At 27.2% G+C, this 26,872-nt stretch overlaps 1 protein-coding gene across 1 annotated transcript in view; it reads right to left on the bottom strand.

Annotated features, from left to right (window-relative positions):
- Positions 1-26,872, bottom strand: part of LOC129963563 (thymocyte selection-associated high mobility group box protein TOX-like) — a 115,884-nt gene that overhangs the window by 58,231 nt on the left and 30,781 nt on the right. The window contains exon 2 of the mRNA XM_056078023.1: positions 18,026-18,109. Within this exon, the coding sequence (XP_055933998.1) occupies positions 18,026-18,040 (15 nt within the window). The 5' untranslated portion in view covers positions 18,041-18,109. The remainder of the gene's footprint in view (positions 1-18,025; positions 18,110-26,872) is intronic.

Below are 26,872 nucleotides of genomic sequence, written 5' to 3'. Positions count from 1 at the left end.
GATCTGTCGCTTTCACACTTTGTGAATTTTTCAAAAGCAAGTAACAATTTACTTGAATCGACTTCATCACTAAATTTAATAAAATATTAATTTATGCATTTTTTTTTAATTTTAAATTTAAAAATATTTTCAAATTTAATATTTTATTTCTTTTTATGCCTTATTCATTATACAAATATACACTTTTATACACGTTTTCAAGAAGAAGTGCAGATGTAATTGAGATAGCAATTATTTGAAGACTTGGAGTTTAGATATTACAATACCGTTATTTATTTTTTTAATTTTATTTATTATTATTATTATTTTTTTATTTATTTTACTTTCTCGTATACGAAGTATCAACATTTTAGACCTCTCTGAATCTGAAAAATACATTTTTTGCACATCATGTTTGTATATTTTGAAAGCGATAACTCAAAAATGTTTTGAACAAAAGGGATGAATCTTGATATATGGACTTAATTAAGATCAAATTTGCAGATTTTTAAAAAATTGTGGATAAAATCTATTAGAAAAAAAAGTCCGTCTGTTTTGCTATTCGAGTCTAAGTCAATTCGATAGCTGCAAAATGTAAATAAATAGAAAAATAACATTTGATACACAAATTTAAGGTGTACGTACACACTAGAAATTTTTCTTTTAAATTTTAACTTTAAAAATCCAGTTTTTTAACAGTAGGTCATTAATATATGTTTAAACTCATTTCAGTGAGAAAAAACCATATTACACAAATTATTAATTAATTAAATAATATTTAATGAGCTAATTAGCCTATTTTTTGAAAGATGATATCTTAAATTCTAATTTGTACAGACACACAATTCTAGTTGAAAAGTATGCCTAATATTAGTCTTCATGTTGTCTGCCTCAATCAAATTATAAAAATATATAGTTTTTTTTAAACAATTTTTTCATCAACGATGAATAGAAAAAGCGAGATTTTTTCTGTAATTTTAACTTTTAAATAGCTATTAAAAATTTATTTCTATAAATATAACTTTGATTGAGGCACAAAACATCCGCTATATCATACATATTATTTTGATATATAAATAACTGTATTTGGTTCATTTCTTGGTGAGTTATGATTGTTTGAATGAAGCAACGTAGTGGAAAAATATCATTCTTCATAAAATGAGTTTTAAAAACACCGTAACTAGAATTTTTAATGAAAGCACCTCAAGAAAAAATACTTATAACTCGAGAAATATTTCGAATATTGACAACATCTTGATATCGTTTGAAAGCTAAAGGATCAGAGAACATTTTTAAGTAATAAAAGAATATTCGATATTTTGAACGGTTTTCGAAGTTTCAAGTGTGTACATACACCTTAACATCTAAAATGCCGGCGTCCTGGCATAAGGGGTCGCGCGTCTTCCCTGTGATCTGGGAGTCCCGGTTTGGGCATGGTTGTTCTTCCGTTGTTCTATCTGTGAGATGTGTGAATGTGCCCTCCTGTAAAAAGGGGTTGTGCAAGCGAATGAGGGATGCGTGAGTAGCTAAGTCGTACTCTTGGCCCTAGTTGGCGCTACTATAAAAAAAAAGAGGCGCTCCCCCTCAGGCTTAAATCGGTTGTTTTCTAACAGCGGGCTCGTCCGTGGCAAGTGCCATAAGAAACAACAACAACAACATCTAAAATGTAAATTATTATGAGATCTTGAACTAAATCTGTCAGAGTGTTGACACTCTGTTAATCTGTACTTTCGTATGCTTGTAATAAATAACGTAAATCAATGAAATTCGCGATGTGAACTACTGCAAATGTAGCTGAGTGCCAAGTTTTGATTTTAATCAGTTGGGAAAAAAATGTCCAATACACATTCACACACGATATAGTAAAAATGTTAGATTTACCTCAACAATCTATATTTCGTAACTATTGTTCGAAAATAACATGTAAAACATTCGCGACCTTGCTCAAGGTCGACAATTTTATGCGGTGTGAAAGGAATAAGATTTTTATAGGAGCATATACTAGAAAGTTTTGGGCTGATCACTCCCATTGGTTAAGATTTAATTTAGCAAGACTAATGTGCTGTTTTAGAGCAACACCAATCCAATTTTGGAATAAACCTCACGGTCTTGAATAGTTGCTAAGTGATGATGACAATACCTGAATCATTATCATCTTCAGCTACCAATTCCATACCACACTAGTCTAATAGATTTAAATAAAGAATCTTAACTGCAACATTATTAGCAATCTCTTTCCATTACCCTGCATAAATCTTAAGTGAAACATAATTGGTGCCATGATTGGCATGGTCTTATAAATTATTGCTTATCTATGGCATGCTGTCTCTCAAAATTTGTCTGACACATCCTTTCATAGTTAAGAAACTCAACATGAAAATGAACAATAAGCAGTATTCATTGCACAACGTCTTAGTTGCTATTTCAAACCCCTTTATAAGCAGAATTAATGCGCGAAGCCAAATTGCAGCTGCAGTTCTATTATTCCAAGCGCAGTTTAATGAGTAACGTCACTTTAATTTCAAAGATGTTCCAGATTTCAAAACAAAGGGAGGAAACAAACAGTTAAGACAATTAATCAAACTTTCACGGAATGCTCCGTTCTAATGGCATTGCTCTACGGAAGATAAAAGTTATTATTCGAAATGCCAAAGCAATTACAAATATGGGAATATTAAAGATACAGTTTTAAAGGAAATGTGACAGTTTCCTATTTAGAGTGGCATGTCTTAACTAGTTTCTAAACATTATATGAATTCGTTAATAAATGTAATGAGTTAGTTATCAGTTAATTGTAATGCTTTTTTAAATTAGGTTAGGTTTACCATAGGTAAGTTTTTGATACTTACAGATCGTACAGATATCATTTAATTTAGAAAGGAAACAAACAATTGACATGTACAGACCATCTCCTGTAATCTGCAATTACGTTAGATTACTGAAGCAAACACGTATGCGCATTTGATAGGTATATCCTTAAAATTAATTTTATTAATTTGCGTTTTTATCATTTTTCTTATAATAGCATTGGTTTTATTTAAAGAGAACACCTAAGTATCTATGTATAACAACTCTGTAACATTGATTCCCTAAAACTACGAAATTTTTTTATACCAATTAAAGTAGAATTCTTAGAATAGTTAAAGCCTTACTTTTAAGCGAACACGAGAATAATATTAAGAAGAATCTTGTAATTTTGACTCGCTATATAGTTTTTGAACATATCGTAAACATAATCATCAATTTATTAAGGTATATAACTACATTAGAAAGGTTTTTTTGAAAAACGTTATAAAATACATATATTTTCGAATTTTTGTATAAAATTTAATGAATAAACACTTAAGGAACAAAAATATACCAATTAAAATCCAAAATATTTTGGAAGAGTCGAAGAAATTTTTTTTCTTTTTTCCAATTTTCCATTTTTTTTTTATTTTATTTTATTTATTTATTTATTTTTTTTTTTTGAATTTTAACTGACATATTTTATACTGTATATATTTTGGCATTAAATTATCTGATGCAATCTGTAAATTTAGTACCACAAGATTTGTTTAAAATCTTAAAGGAACTTATAAATACATTACCTAGTTCCTGAAATAAGAAATAAGCAGCATTTTTTTCTATTCACTCTTTAAAAATTGGGTTTAGATCGGAAAAGAATATGAAAATTTTATTTTTTTCGCATTGCAAATTTTTTCACTGTTGGAAATTCTTTATAAATGGACGGATTGTCTATTCTTAAATTAAGAACTCTAGAATATTGAGAAATTATTAGATAAAAATTGAACAAAAAGAATCAATTATATTTTAATTCATTAGATATTCATACAAAGATTTTATAAAAATTTAGAATTTGAGAAACTATCATTTAAATTCGTAAAATGGCATTAAAATGTGAATTATGAAAATATAAAAATGAATCCAACTACTGAAAGAATGAATATAGAACTAAACTAAAAAAATAATTAATTTTTTAGCGTAGTCTCTTACATTGAATCAGAAAAAAATTATTATATCCTAATACAAAAAAAATTAATCATTTTTACATTACCTGACGCAAAATGCAAATTGGAAATAAATTTGATGCTAGCTGTCATCTATAATATACAGATTTTATCCGATTTATTGTGTCAAAATTAATATATTTCAAAAATGTTTAACAACGAACTTTTTCTTTCCAAACCTGAGAAGAAAATGTGACGTTTGCTTAATCAAAATTGAATCTGTTTGCATTTTATACAGGTAAATCGTACCATTCATCGAAAGGTTTTATAATCTCGTTTAAGTAATCGAAGCGCAAAGAAAGAAATCGAAGAAAAAACGTCATATCATTTCATTTTTGATTTCAAATATCACAATCAAAACATGAATACTTTTGACAAGTGAAAAAGGAGAGAGAGAAAAAAAAAAAACATTATTTCAAAGGTTTTTAGAATCAATTCACTGCGCATGTAAGGAATGCTATGTAGGGAAGATACTAAAAGAATGTAAACCGTTTTGTAAAGAAATTCAATTCGCAGCGCATAAAAGAGAATACTTTTTTATTCTTCTCTTCACTTCTTCTAAAATGTAAGCTTTTTTATTTCATAAATTCCTTTGGGAAGAATTTCGTCTCGTTGCAAGTCGAATCTAAGAATTCTCAGGAAAGAATGGTTTCCTCGAAAAGTGAAAACTTGAGGCTTTAATCATAAAATAAGAATGTCCTGTGACATTCGTCCTCGTGAGACTAAAAGAGAAACAAATGAAATAGAACCAAACGATAAATAAAAATGTTAGGATTTTTCATTCATCATCTTTAAAGCGCAAACGATTTGTGTTTCAAAACAGACGTGGTAAATTCTCAATCATTTAAATATTTTTTTAATATCGTAATTACGATTATATCTTAACATTAATTACAAAACTTTATATATATATATAAGGAATCTTTTGATGAAAGAGAAAACTTTAGGGTTTACATGTTAAAAATAGTCGAACATTCACCCTCTTGAGATAAATAAGATAAATATAGTTTAAGAAAACGGCAAATATATATTAAGAAAAAATATTATTATGCAAAGCAGATTCATGTGTAATTTTACAAAAATGGTTTTGTTTATAAGAGAAAAATGTTGCGTAGAATAAGTTTTTAGTTTAGTAGAAAAAGTCAAATTAAAGGAAAACAGTAAATTTTAGGTTAATAATATATGATAAACTTTTAAATAGAATAAAAGCATTTTTTTAAAAAATCAAATCATTAAAAATTAAGATATTTTAATGCCTCATGCATATACAAAACGCAAATTAATCAACAAAAAAGATAAATAAATAAATAAAAAATAAAGATAAATAAACATTCGAAATATTTTCTTTAAAAAAAGTCAATAATTTCTTCTAAAAACTTTAAAAAATACTTCCCAAAGAAAAGCCCTAATTTAATAACAATCATAAATTATAAACAAAAAACTATTTTTTAAAAATCATTTAAATATAATTAATATTTATAAGTTTTATTTTGATGTTGCCTTTATAAATGAGAACTACAAACAATGAATTAAAACGTAGAACGAGGTCGCTTAGAAGGAAAGACAACAAATTCTTCCCTTCTCATCAAGAACATCATATTGAAAATCAGTGCACTGAATATGCTTATTAGCGACGTTTATTATATTTTTTTCAGATTAAGTGGGTGAACATAGATTTTCCGTGTTTATTTTCTTTATATGATCTGTGATGGCTAAAGATGGTCTAATCAGTGAATTTCTTTGCATGCGATTATCAATTCCCTTCCCTTCCTACACTTACAAAATTAAAAGCAACATAACCGGTAAGGTTAAGCATAAGTTTTTTTTTTCTATTTAGAATTATATTAGTATATTTAGTAATATATCTTGAATCAAAGTTTCCTTATCACCTTATTAGGGATGGATCTCACAATCATGGTCAAATAATGAGGCTGCGTATCTCCATTCTTCAAATTTTAACACCGCACTTATGTGAGAATCAATCCTACAAATATTGAAGATAATAAGGGGAAACCGGGTTAAAACTGTCAATACTTTTACTAGAAATCAAACATTCGATCACCACATTCTCTAGCGAAAATAAAAGGAAAGTCATTCCTTTCAAACAAATCATATGCCCTAATTGCGATCAAATCAACAGAAACAATTTTTACACTTCGCACACATTATTGGAATCACCAAAATATTTAACATCGCTACACAGTCTTATAATTTTTTTTTTTTTTTCATATTGTCTAAAAAGTATCGCCATTCTCTAGAATGCCTAGGTTTTATATACCGGTCTGATTTAGGTATTTTGCGTCCCAAAGCAACGAACATTATTAGATCCTTTCTTTTAATAAGATGATCAATTTAATTTCACAATTCAACATATTTTTAGCATGTTAATGTTTTTGTTTATATTTTTCTCATTAATTAACCTCCTGAATATTTGTTTTTATTTATATTTTATACTTCCAGACAGCCCAGCATCCACATTTGCATAAAATATTATTAAAACAATTGTTTAGTTTTATAATAATTAATTCTATTAATTAAGTTAATGCAATGAAACATTTAGGGACCTGACCCAATGATACTAGATAAAATCTTAATATATTTTTAATATTTTATTATTCATAAAATTTGTATTTTTTACAAGCATTTATTTGGTAACTAAGAAAATAAAGTCTTTTATAATCAACCAGCTAGCGGCCTCTCTCAAGTGGCTTTAGGCAGTTGCCTATTTTACATAGTGAGAAATAACCACTATACACAAATCATAGAGACAGTATATAATAATTCTCGTATTCCATTGCCTATAAGTGCTCTCCATTCTATAAAATGTATAGATATTTCATTGGTAGGATTTTATAGGTAGTTATAGGTATTGTAGAGGGTTTTTTTTTAGATATTTTATATATAGGGCAACTGATAGATAATTATAGGCCTTTTTCAGGATTTTTTTAGGTATGTTATAGATAGGGATCTTATATGTAGTTATAGGTATTGCAGAGGTGTTTTTTTTTAGTATTTTATAGGCAGGCATCTTATAGGCAGTTATAGGTATTTTATAGGTAGGTATCTTAAAGGTAGTAATAGGTATTTTACAGCTATTTTTTAGATATTTTATAGAATGTCGGTAAGAATTTCATACATCGCTAATGATATATACAAGCAAGTCGAGAGGAGAATACACCCACTGGTTTTATAAATAAATTACGTATATTTTTCGTGGGTAAATTAAGAGTCATAATCTTTGCAATGTTTATTGTCATATCATTCTGCAGCCTCCCTCAAGCTCTGATTGACTTTTGATTGATTAACTTTGATTCATTAATTGATTAACTTCTCTGCTTCAGGTAATGTAAGAAGAACATTCCGTCAGCTTGGAGAATGTTGTCGTGCCTACATAAATTCCGAAGAAACAACAACTCACAGCAGACGATTTCAGTTTGATGGAGTGCAAACCAGACTAATGGGTAGAGAAACCTCTCAATCTGTCCAGGAAAACCCCAATCCCTTTCCGCAAGAAGACAACCCTTTTGTTCCTCCAGAACATGTCAGTGTCAATTCGAACAAGGGATGAGGGGGGAGCATTCCATCTCCCTCGACGGAGGGGGGAGGCAGGGAGGGTGTGCAGAAGGGGAGGTTGTATGACTAATCAGAAGAGAGGGATGAGTTGATGTAACTGTTCTCGACTCATCGATTGCTTTAGATACAAAAGGAGCGTTGTTGCTCGGGCAATTGGCTTCTGTTTCGGGAGGAAGAGGACGGCCTCGAAAATCCTACATGAGATCCATCTCACAGACGGCGAATTCGATGAAGGTGTTAGAACCTAAGGATGGTCAGATTCAACAAGTTGAAAGAGAAATCAATGTTAAATTTGTTGATGGAGTGATCACAATTTCTAATTTATGACCTCTTTAGTGGTTAGTGTTTGCAATCAAGGATAATTTCCATTTTATGATTCCACAGCGGTTTTAAGAACATCGCTCCGACTTACGTATTTATTGAAATTTCTAATCAGATTAGATCGAATAACTATAGGGCACTTAGAGTTAATTCAATACCTCAGATAGTTAAGCGTGCCGCAGTAATTCTTTAAATTAATTCTTAAATTCATAGATGTTTTCGATTCGCTTCCGGTGTTATGATGCCTTTTGATTCACTTAATACATTTATTAAAATTGACTTACTGCTACTTTGACCACTTTACTGGTTGACTTATTGGTTTAAAGTATTATTTCCAAAGAAATAAAAGTACTTTAAACCAGTAAGTCAAACTCATAATTAAAAATATTTTTTACTTCAGTCTAGTGGATTAAAAATTGCAATTACTTAAGATTGAAGCACAAAATTATAAAACACACTCATAAATTAAAAATAGTGAGAGATGGTCTCCCTAAAACTTTCTCGCAAACTCTCTAATAAAGGTGTTATCCCAGAGAGCAACTTGCGTAGCATTGGCGTACAATAGTTACAAAATATTAACCATTGATTTTGAATATAGTATTTTTAATGATTTTATCGTGCCATCCTTGGCGAGATATTTGGCGATTAATTCTTGGCATTCGGTTAATAGAATCTGAAGATCGAATTTGTTTTAGATGTGTTTTTCCTGACCGATTGAAACAAAAAATTTAACACAAAACTGCACTTGTAGTCACAAAATTAAATACCAAATTTGATATATTTAAATCACTGTGTCTTTGAGTTATCGCTTTTACGCGTTTCTAAGAGTACAGACCGTCAAACGATTCATCCTTTGATGGATTTAACTCAAAATTTAAAGCTGTAGATGTTACTATAGATGTTAAATCTGTGTACCGAATTTTATCTATCTAGCTCACTTCATTTTGTAGTTATCGTGTTAACTTATAATGGAACAGACAGACAGACGAACTTTCTCTGAACGGATTTTGCTCAAAATTTGATAGAAATCTGCAAACTTGGTATAAAGACCGTATGCCAAATTTCATCCATCTAGATAAAAGCGTTTTACAGTTATCTTTGTTACAGACAAATGGACATTTTCAAAAAATGTGCTTTTCGAACTCTAGGGAGGTCTAAAACGTGGAGATTCGTCAAAATCCCGAGTTCGAATTTTTTGACGATTACTACGCTTTCTCTATACTACGTATTCGAAAGATTAAAAATGCGCATCTAATAAAAACCAAGCACCAATTTTAGACTTAAAAAAATTATTGCCTTTTTTTTATATACAAACGGATTGATTTGAATCACTGTTCTTTAACTCATAAAAAAATACATGATGATACTGATAATAGTAGAATGATTTCTACTTTATATTTCATAATGAGATAGATATTTTTCAATATTTTCTCAGCTACTTTATACCAATTATTTCAAGCAAAACATATGTTTCTACCATGTATATATTTCATTAGAGAATCTACAAGTTCCTTGAAGGCAAAAGTAAGTGAAAATGTCATCAAATCTGCACATATAGACGGGAATCCTCATTGATTTAAAAAAAAAAAAACTGTGTATTTTATGTAACTATATTATATAGATCTCAACAAACATTGATAATAGTGATTTTTGAACAACGATAATAGGCAAAATTGTATATTCTATTCTTCTACTCTTGTGTATGTATTCTTCTTCATGTTACACGTTCCAAGAACAATTTTTAATCCGTTGTCAGACAGAGGAAACGTAAGTTTCTCTTCAAATCATCAAATATTAACATAAACGGAACAAGTTTCAGAACAAGGATTTCTTAGATGCAATACCCAATATTGGAAGATAATAAGGATCCAAAGAGGCCAGAAACAATACAAAATCAAGCAATTGAAATAGATTAAATTATGCATTAAACTGATTCTAAACATGTACTTCATAAATTCATGAGAATATAAATGTGCAATCGCTGACGTTATGATTCTGAATACTTATTTTCTTATAGCCGAAATCCTATTTGGACTTTTGTTAGAATAAATAGTTGTTTTTCAATAAAATAAATTCATGTTACATGACATAAATACAAGTGTCTATCATTACCATTTAATTGCATGTTATGTTGGGCTGTGTCATAAAGGTGGGTTTACACTCAGCCAGCTACAAACCATCCAGTAAGACAACGCATGCACAGATAGAAGATTGCGCATGCGTTGACAGAGCGGGCAATAGTAAATTCTTGTCTCGACGGGACAAATCCCTGCTACTGTACAGTTTCTGAGCGTGCGTGGTCTTACTGGATAATTTGTAGCTGGCTGAGTGTAAACCCACTTTAAAACAGAAAACAAAACTTTTCTAAGACCACATATTAAAATGCCCTGATACATGTAATATATATCACATAAAAAAGAAATGATTAAATTAAGTCAAGATTGTTGCAATATATAGTTAATATAATTTATTTTAACACTTCAAGTGCTAGCATCTCAAAAACTGTATTTATTATATTTATGGCGTCTAAAGTGTTAAAAAATAATCAAGTGTGCATTTTAGATATAGATAAAAAGAAATCAATTTTCTTAAATTTAGCATGAAAACCATTTGCTACGTAATAAAAATTATTGCTCAAAAATAATTTCAACTTATAAAAATTCTCATATAAATTCGGCGATTAACACCCTTTATGAAATCTCCATCATTAAAATACAATTTTTGCCGTAAGATAATATAAGAAATCTTTTTTAAAAAATTGCGATTACAATTAAAATGCTTTCTTAAGCATTTTTTATATTTAATTTATTTTATTAACTTATTTTCATTTATTAAGCGCATCGTTTTATGTTTTTAAGTAAACTAAATAAACGTATAACGTCTTAGATATTCTCTGTTAAATTTTTTTTAAAAAATGGATGTCTTTAATATTTTTATTTGTTATATAAATTTTTTTTACATACTAAATAATAAATAATTCCAATGTTAAAGAAATAAACGCAATGCCAAGAAAAGCATAACACATTCACACAATATTAAAATAAGCATCCAACCATTTTAATATCAGTTTTCTTTAATCTATGCTAACACCATAAAACGGCGCGAAATAATACTACTATTTAGTCATAGAGCCATTTGCAGAAGAGAGAAAGCAACCGAAGCAAATCAAATGGCGAAAATCTACGGCGCATAATAAAAGAGAGATAATAATAGGGATCCTAGACAACACGAATTCGCAATTAGCATCGACTTTAATGCGAACCATTTGTCTTTAGTGGTAGTACTGCTGTTGCATAATTTATGAGGCTCGCCCTCTAGCGCTTTATGCCGAAACTCAAACGACGGGATTATCCATTTTATGATATCGTCTGATATTTTGTGAAATATTTAAAAAAATATTATTGCACGAGGAATAAAGTTTATGCGGGACGAATCGTTAAAAACCCATCGTCGCAACTAATTAACCGATTATAGACGATGATAATAATAATAGATTAATTTTTAGCAGTCTCCAGAAATGGCATTCAGATTTAAGCATGGATTGTTCCGAAATTAATGAAATACATAACGGAGGGTTTATTTTCTGGAATTAATTTTTTGAAGTTATTATCTTCGGGTAAATGGGGTGCAGTTAAGTTGTTTTATTATGAATGCCATTCAGAGTTAATAGCCCAAGTGATAATAATTCCTGGACTTTATTGCAAAATGTGTCTCAAAAATTCCAGACGCTTCAATTTAGTTTGAAAATACATTTCACTTAAAAGCTGCTATGTGTCATAAAAGAAAATTACGATTCATTAAATTGGTTTAATAAAATTTTAAATTGCTCATATTTTTAAGTTATTGGATGTAAAAGTTTTTCCGGTATATTTGATTTCGTTTCGAATTAGAAAAGCTAGTAATTTTCTCAGGGTCACACTTTATTGACAAGTAATTGATGTAATGGAGTAGGTGAATCGTGGAACATAAAACCAATTTCAAAAATATTCATCTTACTTTAGTGATATTTCTGCCTTTTAACCGCTCATAAAATTCATTTCATCTCAAAAGATTGTCTGTCGAACAACTAAACTCTAAAAATTTCCAGGATGTAGATCTTACAATTTGTTGAAACTATTTTATGTTTAATTTAATTAGATTACGACCCATTTTGGAAGTAGCACAGTTTTCAAAGATGATCAAATAATGACCATAGTATTATAGCCGTCAATATGTTTCCAAATTTTCACACCACACCAGCAGAAGTACGAATAACCTACGATATGTTTAATATGTACTTATTCTTCATATACATTAAATCTTTAGTTGATTCAGACATTATTTCCACTCAAACGAAGAAATTCTTTCCTATACTTTAGCATTTGTGAATAAAATTTGAAGTACTAATAAATAATTAATAATTTATTAAATAATAAAATAAATAAGTTATGAAAAATAATTAGTTATCGGTGATTCTTAAAAATGGTTTGGTTCAAATGATATTCAAATATTAATTAAAAGCAGACGAAATAGATTCTGGACAATAAAAAGATTTTCTACTTTTTATACAAAAGTAATTTTCACATAAAAAACATACATGAATGGAATTTAATCCCAAGAAAAGCTGGGTATATCAACTTGTGATTATATAAAAATCATAATTCAGCATACAAGATTGAAAAATGCGTTTAAATCTCTTCAGTTTAAATTATTTGACAATAAATATAATTAACCGATGAAAAAAACATTTCATTTTTAAGATCATATAATTTTATTAATTTGTATATTCATCACGTTGTTATCAAGTACATATAATTGTAATATATGAATGCAAATTATGGTATTTGATGATGCATAGATGACTACGAGATGCCAAGAAGCATTATTTGGCTGGAAAAGGAAAAAATTATTTTGCCAACTAACTTATTTCCACAGTTTGTATGCGTGATCTTTAAGCAAAATAACCTAAAAAATATTTACAACATTATAACTTCCTGATGTTAACACTTTTAGGTTAAAAAAAATCATCTAATAGCATACATTAAAACTTGTAACTTTTCATTTTAAACAATATTGTCAATTTTTTATAAGGGAAATTAATATAAAAGAAAAGTTAGTTTTATTTTTTCTAGTCTTTACTTACTGCTAAACCACGCATAGTGTTTACCATGTCATGATAAAAGTCAGGGAAATCTTAATCATAATAACATAAAATGAAACGATAAAAAATAATTACTTTACAATGGTTTTTTTTCTCTTTCTAATAATGATATCGTCTGATGAAACGCAGACGATTAAAATCGAAATAAATAACTGAAAATGAAGATCAGTTAATAAAAAAGAAGATTTATCTCTTTGCTGAATCAGAGAGAAAGTAAAATTTCTACCAGCGGAACCGAAATTTCTGCTTTATATTAGAGAATAAAATTTTTGAACTCATAAAAAAATCATTTAATTACAGGTCACTGAAATAAAGTACTTGGATTGTTCTTGTATTGATATCAGAAATAATTGATTAGATGAAGACAAGGAATAATCAGAGAAAAATAAATGACTGTAAAAACATATTTGGAAAAAAAAAGGTAACAAAATAAAAATGTCGGATACAAGAGTATTATTTTCAATTCTTTCTTAAAATTTTTCAGCAAAAGTGTCTATTAAAAAAAAACATTCTCAAATTTAGTAAATTAGGATGGCGATACAAAATTAATTTCTTTAGAACGACAATTGTTTACTCTCTCAAATAATTTACTGATTTATTTTTTACAGCCATTAGAACCGATACTACTAATAAATATGAGAGAATATTCTCGAAAATAATGCAAAATATCAAATCATTTTCTTAATTTATATTAAAATTTTTGACGTTAAATTTCAAAATGCGGGTTACTAAATGCGTTTGAATCACTACGAGAATTACCTTTGTTCGAAATTTCATATCTATAAGTGTGGTAGACAATTTTGTACAAATACACGTACACACACATGGAAACCGACATTTTATTTTATAAGTGTAAACAATCAAATCTTGAGACTGATTTATAGAAATACTTCTGCCTCTTTGGTATTAAAAATATTATATTATATAATTTATCATTTAAAAATAAATAAACAAACTGAAAAAAACTATGACTTACTTTGGACGTGGTTTCTGCTATTTCCGTTAAAGTATTAGAATCAGCCATAATCAAGCAATAATTCAATAGTAGCCATCAATTGTTACACATCTTTTAAGAAAAATATTTTACAAATCTTAATTTTCTTCAACCCAATAATGAATGTAAAATCCAGCATTTTGATTTGATACGTATATTACAACATTAAGGAAAACGAAAAAGACAGAAATGTTTCGGAAAATATTTTCCGTTTAACTATTTCTTCTTGTAATATAGTTAGAACTAAATGCAACTTTTGAATTTCCGCATTCAGTTTCATCAACAACACCCCTGGGAAAAGTTGAAGTAGCAATATTAGAAGCTTCGGGCAAATTAAAATTACTTCCATCTGTTAACGCGACTTCGCAGTAAAATGTTAACTAATTCCAAATCGTAAAATAGGATTTCGGTATCATTAAAGAGTTTAATGTTTAAAAATTTTACAGTGCAAAACTGCTTAATAGCTTTAAAACTGGGAAATAAATTTAATCTTTTATTTTCCAAGTGAATTTTCAAGTAATAAATATTTTATGGTTTGTCTCTCGATTTCAACTACACTGATTTTATTACTTAACTCATAAAAAAAATTAAGCATTAAATGTGTAATGACTAATTCGTTTGCAACATTTTTTTACGCTGGCTGCGTGTGCTTTGTTCCCATAAGAAATAAGATTTTTTTTCTACTATTGTTTTAATATGTTTCTAAGCCGAATAAAAATTACTTTTTTGATTGACATGAGAAATGTGAAACAAACTGAAATATGAGCACAGAAATATGAAAAACTCACAAAGTGAAAAGTTATTATACGCATGACAGTTCTCAGGCATTCGCTTATCTAGTAGCGCATTTTACAATTTTTTTTTTCAGTTTAAAAAATAAAAAAAAAATATTTTGAGATGTTAATTAAAATAATATATATAAATATAAAATAATTATTAAATACCTTAAAATAATTATTAAAAATAATTTTTAAATAAAATTCGAAAAACATTTTTTACCTCCAGTTTTTATTTCAAGAATCAATTGTTATTGAAAAATAAATTGCCTGATTAAATTGCCAACATTTAAAAATTAATCTTTTTACTTTTACGAACGTTATACAATCTTCACAAAAATATAAATTTACTATTTAAAGTTTTAAAATTTATATGGGATAAAATAACTCTAAAAAGAATAAATAATTATTTCGTTTAGATATTTCGCTATTTGATTTTTTATCAAAAGCTAAAGATTATGCTGTTTTATAAAAACAAAACTGATTATAATAGTATAAGGTTTTCCAACAACTTTTTCGTGTGCTATTACGTGTCTGACTCGTATATTAAAATGAAAGAATTTTTGATATTTATATTGCCAATTATGTTAAAGCAGAAAATCATTAAAAATATCTTACAATGCTTAAGTATATGAAATATCTTTTTATGTATTTATATGGATTAAAATAAAAACATGCCATCTCATTAAAAAGTTAAAGAAAGAAAGATCAAGAAATTTAACTTTTTCCAATCGAATTTTCAATAATATTCTTTGACTCAATTTATGAATCAAAAACAGATTTGCATTCCAAAGAATTTATATATACAAAAAAGGGGTAAGTAATTGATTAAAGATAACAAAAAGGAATCAAATATATTTATTATTTTTTTTATACAATAATTTGTGCTAAAAGGTTTTACTGAATTATTTTTGCTTATTCGCATTGAACACAGATATTTTTTTTTCAGCGACTCCAAAATTCAAACCCCACTTAGACGAACATTTAATAATATCGTAACAATATATTTAAAATAATGAGGCAGGTGATCAAATCGCGTTTTTTTAACATCAAAGTACCACCTGTTGCACTAGCTCCCGAACAGCATTTTATTCGACTTCATTTTTTATCTCTTGTCAACTCACTCTCATGTTTTTATTTTCTCGTTATCTTTTTTTAGTTTAGTGCTTGTTCGCCAGAGGGATCTTTTCAACTGATCCCACTTCCGTAAAGTCTAGTTAGTTGCGTGGATTATTCCGTGATTTTCTTGGATTCGGCTACGAATAGAATACGATGGGGGTAGAATCTTCAGAAAAGAAACATCCTTTATTTTTATTTTTTTTATACTTATTAGCTTTCGTTCTTACAGATTATAAAATGTAACAAATTGAGAGGTTCACAGAACAATGCATCGTTGCGCGACGGTAATACTGTGTACTATTATGTATAACCATGAAAACTACCAAATTATGCAACAAATATGCAGGATATCCATTAAAATGGTGGACTAATAACAAATTTCAACAACAATAATATATCATATATATATGTAATGATATCTCTAAATTTAAATAAAACCCTAATTAATTTCCTAATTTTTGGCTTAATTCAGCCCATATTAACTTCATTCTAAAATATTCTCTTATTTCCTGATCCAATTCCACTTTTTTTTATTTAATTAATGCTACACGAGATCTAAAATTGCTGAAATCGACAAGTTCCCACATTCCGAGAGAAGGGATAAAAATTTGACGATCTAAACCAATTCTTTTAAAAGATCCCTATAATTCCCTTACCTAAGTCGACAAGTGCACATAAATCCCTATCAAAATCTCACAGTATATAATCATCGAGGATAAATATTTCGTTGGCTCTTTTATCTTTTGTGTCGTTCTGTGAAATGATGTACCTTGTCGCTTCTTGCTGGTACATAGATTATGCCTCCCGGAATGGAATAAAAACCTTAACCCTAAAACCTTTTTACCTCGAATGGCGTTAGCAAACACAAAAACAAAAAAACAGGGCGCGGGAAACAAAAATGGGATAGCTTATGTAAAAGGAAAATTTTTGCCTGCTGCAGATATGTACTTTCCTTTTTGTTTTCATAATTGGTTATGAGAGTTATTATATGGTTATTTTATGTTATTGTATTTTTGCTTATTAGTGGTCGTATTCTTTTAATTTATTGTTTTGTTTCTTTTCTGTAAAAATGGTGTATCTCTTAGGCCTAATTTCAGGGGATTTTCAGGTCACGAGGAGTCAATACTGTTGGACAAATTAGTCTGGATTCCTCTCAAAAAATCCCTGCCTGAGTGTGACCCTTGAGAAAATCTTCAGGCCGGATTCTTATTTTATTTGGTTTAATTTTTTCCCTATAAACTTTGTTTTTATTACTAATTGTTTATATATATATATATATATATATATGTCGAATTGTCAAAATTTCTCTCTTCTTTGTTACATTCAGTAAAATATTCTTGATACACACCAGCATTAGAAACAAAAATCATTCTTTTGCGTAAAAATGCACTGAATTATGAAACTTTTAATTTTATTATTTTAGGCCAATAAGTGACAGCAGATTCCTTAGTGGGCCCATCGATTAGCGAGCTGTTCACTAAGTGACCGTTGAAATGATCTAAAATAATGGCACCCATAACTTCATAATTCGGTCAGTTTTGGTAGCAGAAAAGTGGAAGAATTTCCTTTGTTTTATGTCCAGATTTCCAATATTATTCTAGATATGGGTAAAAGGACCGAAAAAAGTAAAATGTTATTATTTATTCAAACTTACTATACAATACTTTATGTAATTTAATATTTTTTTTTCAACAGGAATCAAACACATTTCTTGAAAAGGTTTGGAAATTAGCTATAGGTAACGATTAGAATATGCAACCTGTTTATTACAAATATATATGAAAAATTATGAAAAAACATTGAAAGGAACAAAGAAATGCCAAAAGAAAATCTGATTATTAACTTTGAAAGAAATATAAAACATTAATTTATTTCAAAATAAAAGATAAATATTACCTGGTTAATAATAAAAAAAATTTAATTAAATGGTAACAGAATCAAAAATAAATTGGATATAAGCAACATTGGATTCTCTAAAGTTTATTTTACCTCAATGCGATAAAAAGATTAATAAATACCAAAATAATTATTAATTTTACTGCATGTTTAGAATTTTAATTAACAGTAAAGGAAACAAAGAATATTTTAAAGAAATAAAATTTAATGTACTTACTTGGTCGACAGACATGAAGTCAGAATGATTGCCAGATTCGTTTAACTGGATATTCTACAATAAAAAAAAGTTTCCGATTTCAACCTAAAAAAGAGAAAGAAAAAAAAATTAACTAAAATTTTTTTTTTTTGGCAATACAAGATATACAAGAGTTAATAGATTTACAACCAGCAATCAAAAACTTTTTTAATAAATTATTAAAAATTTTGCGAATTTTCTTTTAAATTAAAATAAAAACCGTGATGACTATTTAGAAATTAAAAATAAAAGAAAGCATTTTTTAAAAACTTAATAAAATGGCTTTTCTTTTTCTTCAAAATAATCTTATTCATAAAAAAAGAAGAAAAACAGAGTAGCAAACAGTTGGGGGAGGGGTTAGAAAACAAGGGAGCTTATAATACTTTATGATATTTCCCATTTTTTAAACTAAAAAGGATATATATATATATATATATATATATATATATATATATATATATATATATAATTTCCATATAAGAAATATTTCCAGAAATAAAAGGAAAAAAAATGGGTATTTAAAACTGGAATTCATCCACTTTCTTCTTCCACATTTTACTAAATTTTTAATGTTTTTAGTATAATAACATCTTTAGTAATTCTAAATTTGGCAAATAGAATCTCAATACATGAAGATAGAATGAGGACAATAACTTAAGAAATGTTTCATTTTCTAATAACAATAAATTGAGTTATATTTTAGTTGATGTAGCAAATTTTAAATGCTAAATATCGAAATTGATTCTCAGTATTCAATAAAAAGACAATTGTAATATAATTCACAATAATTTTTGTAAGTTTATGCAATAATTATTGCTTAAACGTGTATATTCTTTTTTTTTAAATATTGGTTAAATAAAAATAACAAACAATCAAACACAACCATCATATTTTATCATTTGTGATCAAATTAATAAAATTATCTTATAAATCATTCAAAAACACCTAACAATCGGAAAACAAAAGATAAACAAATCGTCACCTCAAATTTTTGAAGTTTCAAACAAATAATCTATTATTACGAAAGCAGAAAAGATTTTACTAAATGAAATGACAAAATTTAATCAATTCTTATAATTTAATCGACCGAAAACTGCTTAATCAAATAAAAAATTCTCATCTACGAAAAATAATTAATAACTGGATCTGATAAGAACAATAAAACAAAAAAGATAATTCTTCAGAATATAAAATTGGAACAACATAAAATTAAATTTTAAGTAGCACTAGACAATTTTAAAGGTTTTTTTCAGACTACAATGATTGATAAATTATATACGACATACAATTCAAGTAACGATTAATATTAGCCTAATATTTCATTTTGTTTTATCCACATTTTTATCCTATAACTCAAGTTTTACATATTTCTAAATTTAATATTTTATTCCATTTTTAAGAAAAAGGAAATTTTTTATTGATAAGAAAATATTCACTTTAATAAATATTGTTTCTTTAGCTAAGATTTTTGTATCTGGAAATTAACAAGAATTATATGTAATAAATTTTAAAATATAAGTTGTTCAATCTAATCGTGACTTAACAGCCAACTTCTAAGCCGTTAGAAATATGCGCATATGTTCAAATGAGAAAATGTTTTACATTATATGGAGAAATGATGCTCTTGAGTCAATAATTGCAAGACCTTCCCCCCTCAAAAAAATTAATTTTTATATAACTTCTAGGGCCTATTAATCGCCTTTAATAAAATATTCTTGACAAATAAACCTTTTAAACTAGACAAAACAAAACCTCTTTTGGACTAAAACTGACTGAATTGTACAGCTTCAATTATCACCTTCAAAGGTTGTTTCAAGAATCAATGCATAACACTTCCTTGAAGCGACCGTTGATTGCTATAAAATAACGCAATAAGAATCTTCAGTCGATCGACCAGTTTTTTTTTTATTACAAAAGAGGGAACTTTTTTTGCTTGAGATGTTATTGTGTCGAGAATATTTTATTTAATACAATTAATAGGATTAAAGAAAGAGTTCGAAAATAAATACTTAGTAATTTTTTGTAGAAGTACATAATTATATTTTATATTGTTTTAATCAATTAAAGTCATTTAAAGTATTTTTCCAACTGTAAATGTATGTATGCCTCGCCCTAACGATTTGTAATTAAGTACTGAGTCAGGATTAGAATGGATACTATGCATACACAAAACATAATTGCAAAACTCTTTAAAAACATTTCTAAGGTACGTTTACGTAAAAATATATGGTTTATGCAAGCAATTTGATATTGATATACAGTTATTAGCCATATATCTAAATTATTTTTTAGAAATATATTCATAAATTTAAAAAAAAATTCCTATGTTCCTGACATTTATTAATATAGAACTGCATATTTATTGTCGGAAAATAAAAGTAACTATTCAGACAAAGTGCTATTATATTCTTAGAAGAAAAGACGAAAATAAAACGCTTTTGTCATTTCGCTTTTGTATATTAAATTCCATATTAAAAAATTATGCCTTGTTTGGTTCTCCCAAACAAAGAAGTGCTTGCGAATGCGATGACGTCACTGCTCAAAACCACCTGCTTCAATAACACACCTGTTTTAAAAAAAACTCCCACGCTCGAGAGCTATTGGCAACAAAATTTATATCTTTTCATCACGTTCCCCAGGATGCGTGATAAGATAAATAACTGACCGCCATTTTTTCATAGATTGGAGAATTAAGTTTTTGTTGCATGTTTTTTTCTCTTTGTATCAAAATTACTTTTTTTGCAACGTACAGTCGCGGGCGGGGGGGGGGGGGGATACCTAAGCCATCGTGTATCCGTTCGACGTAGTTCATCATACATACAAATTAAAAGCATTTTTCAATAAAAAGTAAAGACCTCTAAAACGCCAATAAATCGGCATTCGATACTTTTTACTATATCCATTTTGATAAATTGTATAACTCATTAAAAATAAATGTGATTTATTTTTATGCTTTTTTAACACAATAAAAAAAAAATCTAGGTTTAACAGCATTTAAATTTCGGCATGCAAAATCGAAAATTTAGCCTCAGGCGGAAAAGCATGAAATAAAATAATTTTCTTTAATAAAAAAATAATAATCTTTCATGATCAAATAATGCTCTTTCATAATAAAATAATAATCTTTTTAATAATTATCTCAAAGAAAAAGGTTCTCTTTTTGCTCAGAATTAGGGGATGCTTATTAGATTTGATTACATTAGCAAAAAAACTATCCATCAAGTATGCTATAATAGGCATGAAAATAAAATTGCCTAAAATTCATTAGGGGTTATACAGATTAGCGCTTCGACATCTAGATTTTAAAACAGGTCTGGTTAATTTTTTTTTTCAACTTTCAATCATTTTTGGGGTATAAAAATAATCTACTATCACAGCTTTGCATGATAAAATTTTTCGTAGCTCCTAATATGCATGCAAATAGAACAAAAATACATTAATAAAAGAAACAGATGATCTTTTGTTGATTATACTTTTTTAGAAATCTCTAAAAAAGAGTTAATTGAAATGGTTTCTAATATTTCTAGAAATAATTGAGAAAATCTAAGGTAAAACAATTCAGAAAGATAGAACAAAAAAAATTATAGTCAAATTTTTCGCGGCACTAAAATCTATTTAAGCAAAACCATATTAAGTCGAGATCCATTGTATAGTTGACAACCAATCATCTAACCCGTATGTAGAGGTAAAATAATAACAAAGTTTTTAGAAACAAGCTTTTATTAGTATACGAAAAAAATATATAATAATTTTTTAGCGAAACTTGGAGATGAAAACAAAAATCGTAGAAGCATGAAGCGGTGAATAGAATACTAAAAAAAAAAAAATTAATTGAATTTATAACATAGATATTTTATAATTTTTTATGAATGCTTAGGTACTTTCCTTTTAATGATAATTATTCTTTTTTAATATTTGTAGAAAATAATTTTCAGTGCGTTTTTAGGAATTTTGTTTTGACATCTAAAAATTTGACAAAGATTATTTTAGAACATTAATGAAAGCGAGTTTTTAAAACCTTTATTTACTTTCATCTATATATTTTAATCTTTAATATTTTTATATATAATTATATATTTATATAAAATTATATTCAATCTTTCTCACAAATACAGTAAAATCGTCGACTCTTCTTTTTCAAATTCACTATCAACTGATATCTTTAATATGAAATCAAAATAGAAAGCAAGTTAACTGATAATTAAGTTTAAAAAAATTAAAATGTTGTACTGTCATCGAGAACAAACAGTTACATAAAATTTCAGAACTATAACACATCAAGAAGTGGATACGAAATCACTGACAAAATATTTATGAATGAAAATAAATAAAAGCGTGTAAAATCAGTTTTTATACAGCATCTTCAAAACTTCGAAGAAAAACAATTTATAAAATTTAAAAAAAAAGTATTTTATCATTAACATTTTATAGGCTTCTAACTTCTAAATGAATGTCTTAAAATGACACTAATGATAAATTTTAATGTCGTTTTGAATTTTTATTATAAAAATAAGTATTAAAAAATGTGTAGAACTTGGTAAATAGACAACCACTAATGAAATTTATAAGTAAATAACATTTCATATAACTTTTTTTTAAAGTTTCAAACTCTATTTTCTTTTCTTTATAAGATGAACAATATCAATACAATCCTTACTGTTCTATCAGCATCAGTCAAAAAAAAAAAAAAAAAAAAGAACATGTTACAAAAAACAATTAAGAGTTTAAATAGCTTAAATTAATGTAAACGGCCTAGTAAAGAATTCTTACAGGTAGTTAAAAATGCAGATGATTAGTTAATTGCAGTCATAAAACAAAACACGTACCTGTAACCTAGCATTAGTCAGCAGACCGTTGACATCTCGTAAATCAGATTACAGAAAATTAACGGTTATTCGTTTGCGACTTGCATATCGTTTGGAATAGAAAGAAAAGTGATGCCATTTTTCAGAAGAGTTATAACTAGAAATTAACAAATGAAATGTGTTTCATGCATAAATGGTTGAAGGTCGAGAGAACATTATTACAATGAATACATTTTACATATCTTAAATCAATTTTAGTTCTTCTTATGAATTTATTCCAATAATGTTTCATAATTATGCGTTATTTTCTTGCTACATGAGATGTATTATCTATTAGAAATATTCGAAAACGTTCCGCTCGTAAGCGTCCATTTAATATTAATATTAATAATAACAGAGCTTACTCTTTTTTGTAGAAGTTAAATTGATCTATAATTTATCAGGAATATAGGAATTCGATAATATTCTTTTTATATATTTTTATCTAACATGATTTGTTCTATGTTTATATATAAAAAAATATGTAATCCATACCCACTTCCAAACGATATCGAATTTTAAAATTTAATTTTTATTTATTCCCAATGAGAATACGCTATTTAATATTTTCAAAAATTGCCAGTTAATCGATTAATTTAATTAAATTTTGATTCCGTGTTGGTGCCAGCATCTGATAGTGAATTTAAGAAAAAACTTTATAAGATACAGTAATATATATATTAATGATTAATAAATTAAAATCAAAACGCAGGAAATTATATATTAGTATACTCACAAAAATTATACTCTTTTATTAATTTTCATTAAATTTATTTTACCCTTTACTTCTCTGAAATACCGATATAAAAAGGAAAAATATCTAGAAATTAAAAAGGGTTTGTTATATAAAGATTGTTTTATAAATTTTATTTATCAAGAAAGATATTTAAAAAATATACACTACTTGACTCAGAGAAACCTATCTTTCAAACAATACCAAAACAAATGGCAATAGTAAAAACAAAAATATATTAAATAAATAAAAGTATTTTTCGGTTTCAAAAAAACAATAAAAATTTGAAAAACATAAATATGATTGGCATAAAACGTTATGAAACGAATTGTTTGCTTTTTCCCTTTATTCTTACCATACTAAAAGTCCTTTTTAAGTCTTTGAATACATTTCATTATTTAAAACCAGGTATAGTTATTGGCAGTTAACCGATTTTGTTATATTTTTTGAGAAAAAAATATAATCTATACTAAATATAATATTAAAAATATAAAAATAATCTTAAAATAAATTGATGAGACGATATTTTTTAGACTTTCATGATAATATTTCGACATGCAATCTTAATACAAATGAAAATCATTTACATGCATGTTCTGTCTCTCCTTGTAAATTAATGAGTGGAATTCAATCAAAATTTGCATATCTATTATATTAGAATTTATATTTTTATTGCACATTTATTACATTCAGAGAAATAATATTGTCAACTTTCCAAAGTACAAAAGTTAAATTCAATATTCTATTTAGAAACTAACCGAAATTTTGCTATTTTTCCTCAGTAGCGTCGTAAGAAATTATTCCGCAAGAAATATTTTTATACTATCTTAAAATTCAAAATTTTGTATTTTCAAAGATATCATTTTCATTTTCGTAACAATTTTTTTTTCCTTCCATTTATCGATTTTTCCAAAATTTAATAAATAACTTTTGCAGACGATTTTGAAATGAGGGAATTTATATATACTCCGTTGCCAGGCAACAATGAAACTTTTAACTGCTCTATTTCATTTTTTTGCTATATCTTTATTTTTTTAAATATTTCCTGGCAACGCTTTTCATTAGTTTTATACTAAGAAAACTTAATGAAAAATTTTGTAAAATGTCCATTAAAATCGTCTCATACTTCAGTAGTTTAGAACGGAATTTAAAATACTTATATAAGGAATGTAATGAAAGAAAATTAAATTTGCATTAGACCAGACGATTTTTAAAACTGATGGTTTTAAAAATCGTCTGACTCCAATGATTTTTTAAATTTTAATTTAAAAATATGTTTTTGATGATAAAAAAAGATATTGTTTATTATAATATTTATTTACAAAAATAATTTTATTTAAAAAATTTTAGATAAGAAAGCAAAGATTGTGAAAAATGGTAAACGATGTAATGCCAACACTTTCTGCCTCAGTTTTCATGCTAATGTTTCTAATGTTGTAAACGTGGAAAACGGTCGGTGGTCTTTTAATTAGTTCTAAAAAGCATCCAAAAAGTAGTTAATGTGCTTTTTTTACTGAATGATCAAACAACGTCTTGTGATTCCACAACATTTTTGCTTCTGGCATTCACAATGTTTATCAATTTTTAGTTCGCACGTATTATTCCGATCATTAAACTGATTTATTACAAATAATTTTGAATACTCAAAATATTACGCACATTTTGTAATCTCGTAAGTTTTAAACTCGTCCCATTCTTATTACTCCAATAATTATTATATTTTCATACGATCCTTCCTATTCCCTTTTGCGTGGAATTTCCATCCTTACAGCAGAAATCTGTAGATAAATAAGTGTGATAGACAACCATTGAAGTGGATTTCCCATTCTAGTCCATCTAATTAAAATCTGTTTTGTATGAAAACTAAATTAGCTCCGTTCTCCTTTTTTAAATGCGATATACTTTAGTGACCTACTTTTTAATGAGATCGTTTGGACTCGATACGATCACACGAATATTTTTATATTGTTATACATTATTAATGTTTTAATATATCGCTATAAAAATCTAATTAGTATAAAATTTTACAGACATAATTTTTAGTGTAAAATTATTTCAAGAATGCACATGTCTTGTTGCGGTTTTAATCAAGTGTTGAGAAAAGTAATAGCACCATTAAAAATGACTGAAGGATATTAAAAATTTATTTATAGAAATATAAGCTGTTCCTTGACCACAATGCAATTGCGCAATATGGTCAAGTAACGGCTCATGCGCAAATAAACTACAAATAAACAAACTACAAGTAACAACATCAACTAACAGGTGATATTATTTTGTCTACATTGATATATGAACCATGGTTTCTATTTAGTTTCTTTATAAAATAAGATCTAATATTATAAAGTTTATTTATGGATTGGGTACTTATACAAGTCAAGCATCTTGGAACAGGAGGTTAAAAAATTTAAATCACAATTCAATGTAAGACGAGTTCATTTAAATTTTAGATGAGATACGCAGAATATGTCATAATGAAATTCATAAACTGACTTCATTAAAAACTTTATTACACCAGAATAATTGTATTATATAATTATTCTGGTATTATATAATTATTGTATTATATAATTGTATTATACAATAATTCCTTATACCAGCAGTACAAAATCTTTAAATGTTTTTATCTCATACTAATAATTCTATCACATAGAAAGGAGCTTTGCTTATGACTGGCGTAACATGAGAATATTATAATCCTCAAACAATTATATCTTTCTCTTAATTTTGAATTCTTCAAAGAATATTTCTTTATATATATATATATATATATATATATATATATATATATATATATATATATATATATATGTGTGTGTGTGTGTGTGTGTGTGTGTGTGTGTGTGTGTGTGTGTGTGTGTGTGTGTGTGTGTGTGTGTGTGTGTGTGTAATGATATATCTTAATCTAAATTAAAATCTAATTAATTTTCAAATTTTTATCTTAATTTAAACCCATATTACCTTCATTCTAAAATTTTCACAAATTTCCTGATCCAATTCCTACTTCTTTTATTTAATTAATGCAACACGCGCTCTGTAAACTGGTGAAATCAATGGGTTTTCGCACTCCGAGTAAAGGGATAAAAATCCTTAATGTTTGCAACATTGTTTTAAAGATACCCAAATTCCCTTACCTAAATCGACACTTGCCAAAGAAATCCCTATCAGAATCTCATAGTATAAAACCATTGAGGAAAAAATGTCGGTCTCTTTCACTCTTTTGTTTTTGTGTCGCATGTGAGCTGACGTATT

The sequence above is a fragment of the Argiope bruennichi genome, chromosome 3 (genome assembly GCF_947563725.1).
Source record: "Argiope bruennichi chromosome 3, qqArgBrue1.1, whole genome shotgun sequence".
In the NCBI taxonomy this organism is placed as follows: Eukaryota; Metazoa; Arthropoda; class Arachnida; order Araneae; family Araneidae; genus Argiope; species Argiope bruennichi.
The sequence above is the reverse complement of the archived record's forward strand: the minus strand, read 5'-3'. Positions and strand labels throughout refer to the sequence as shown.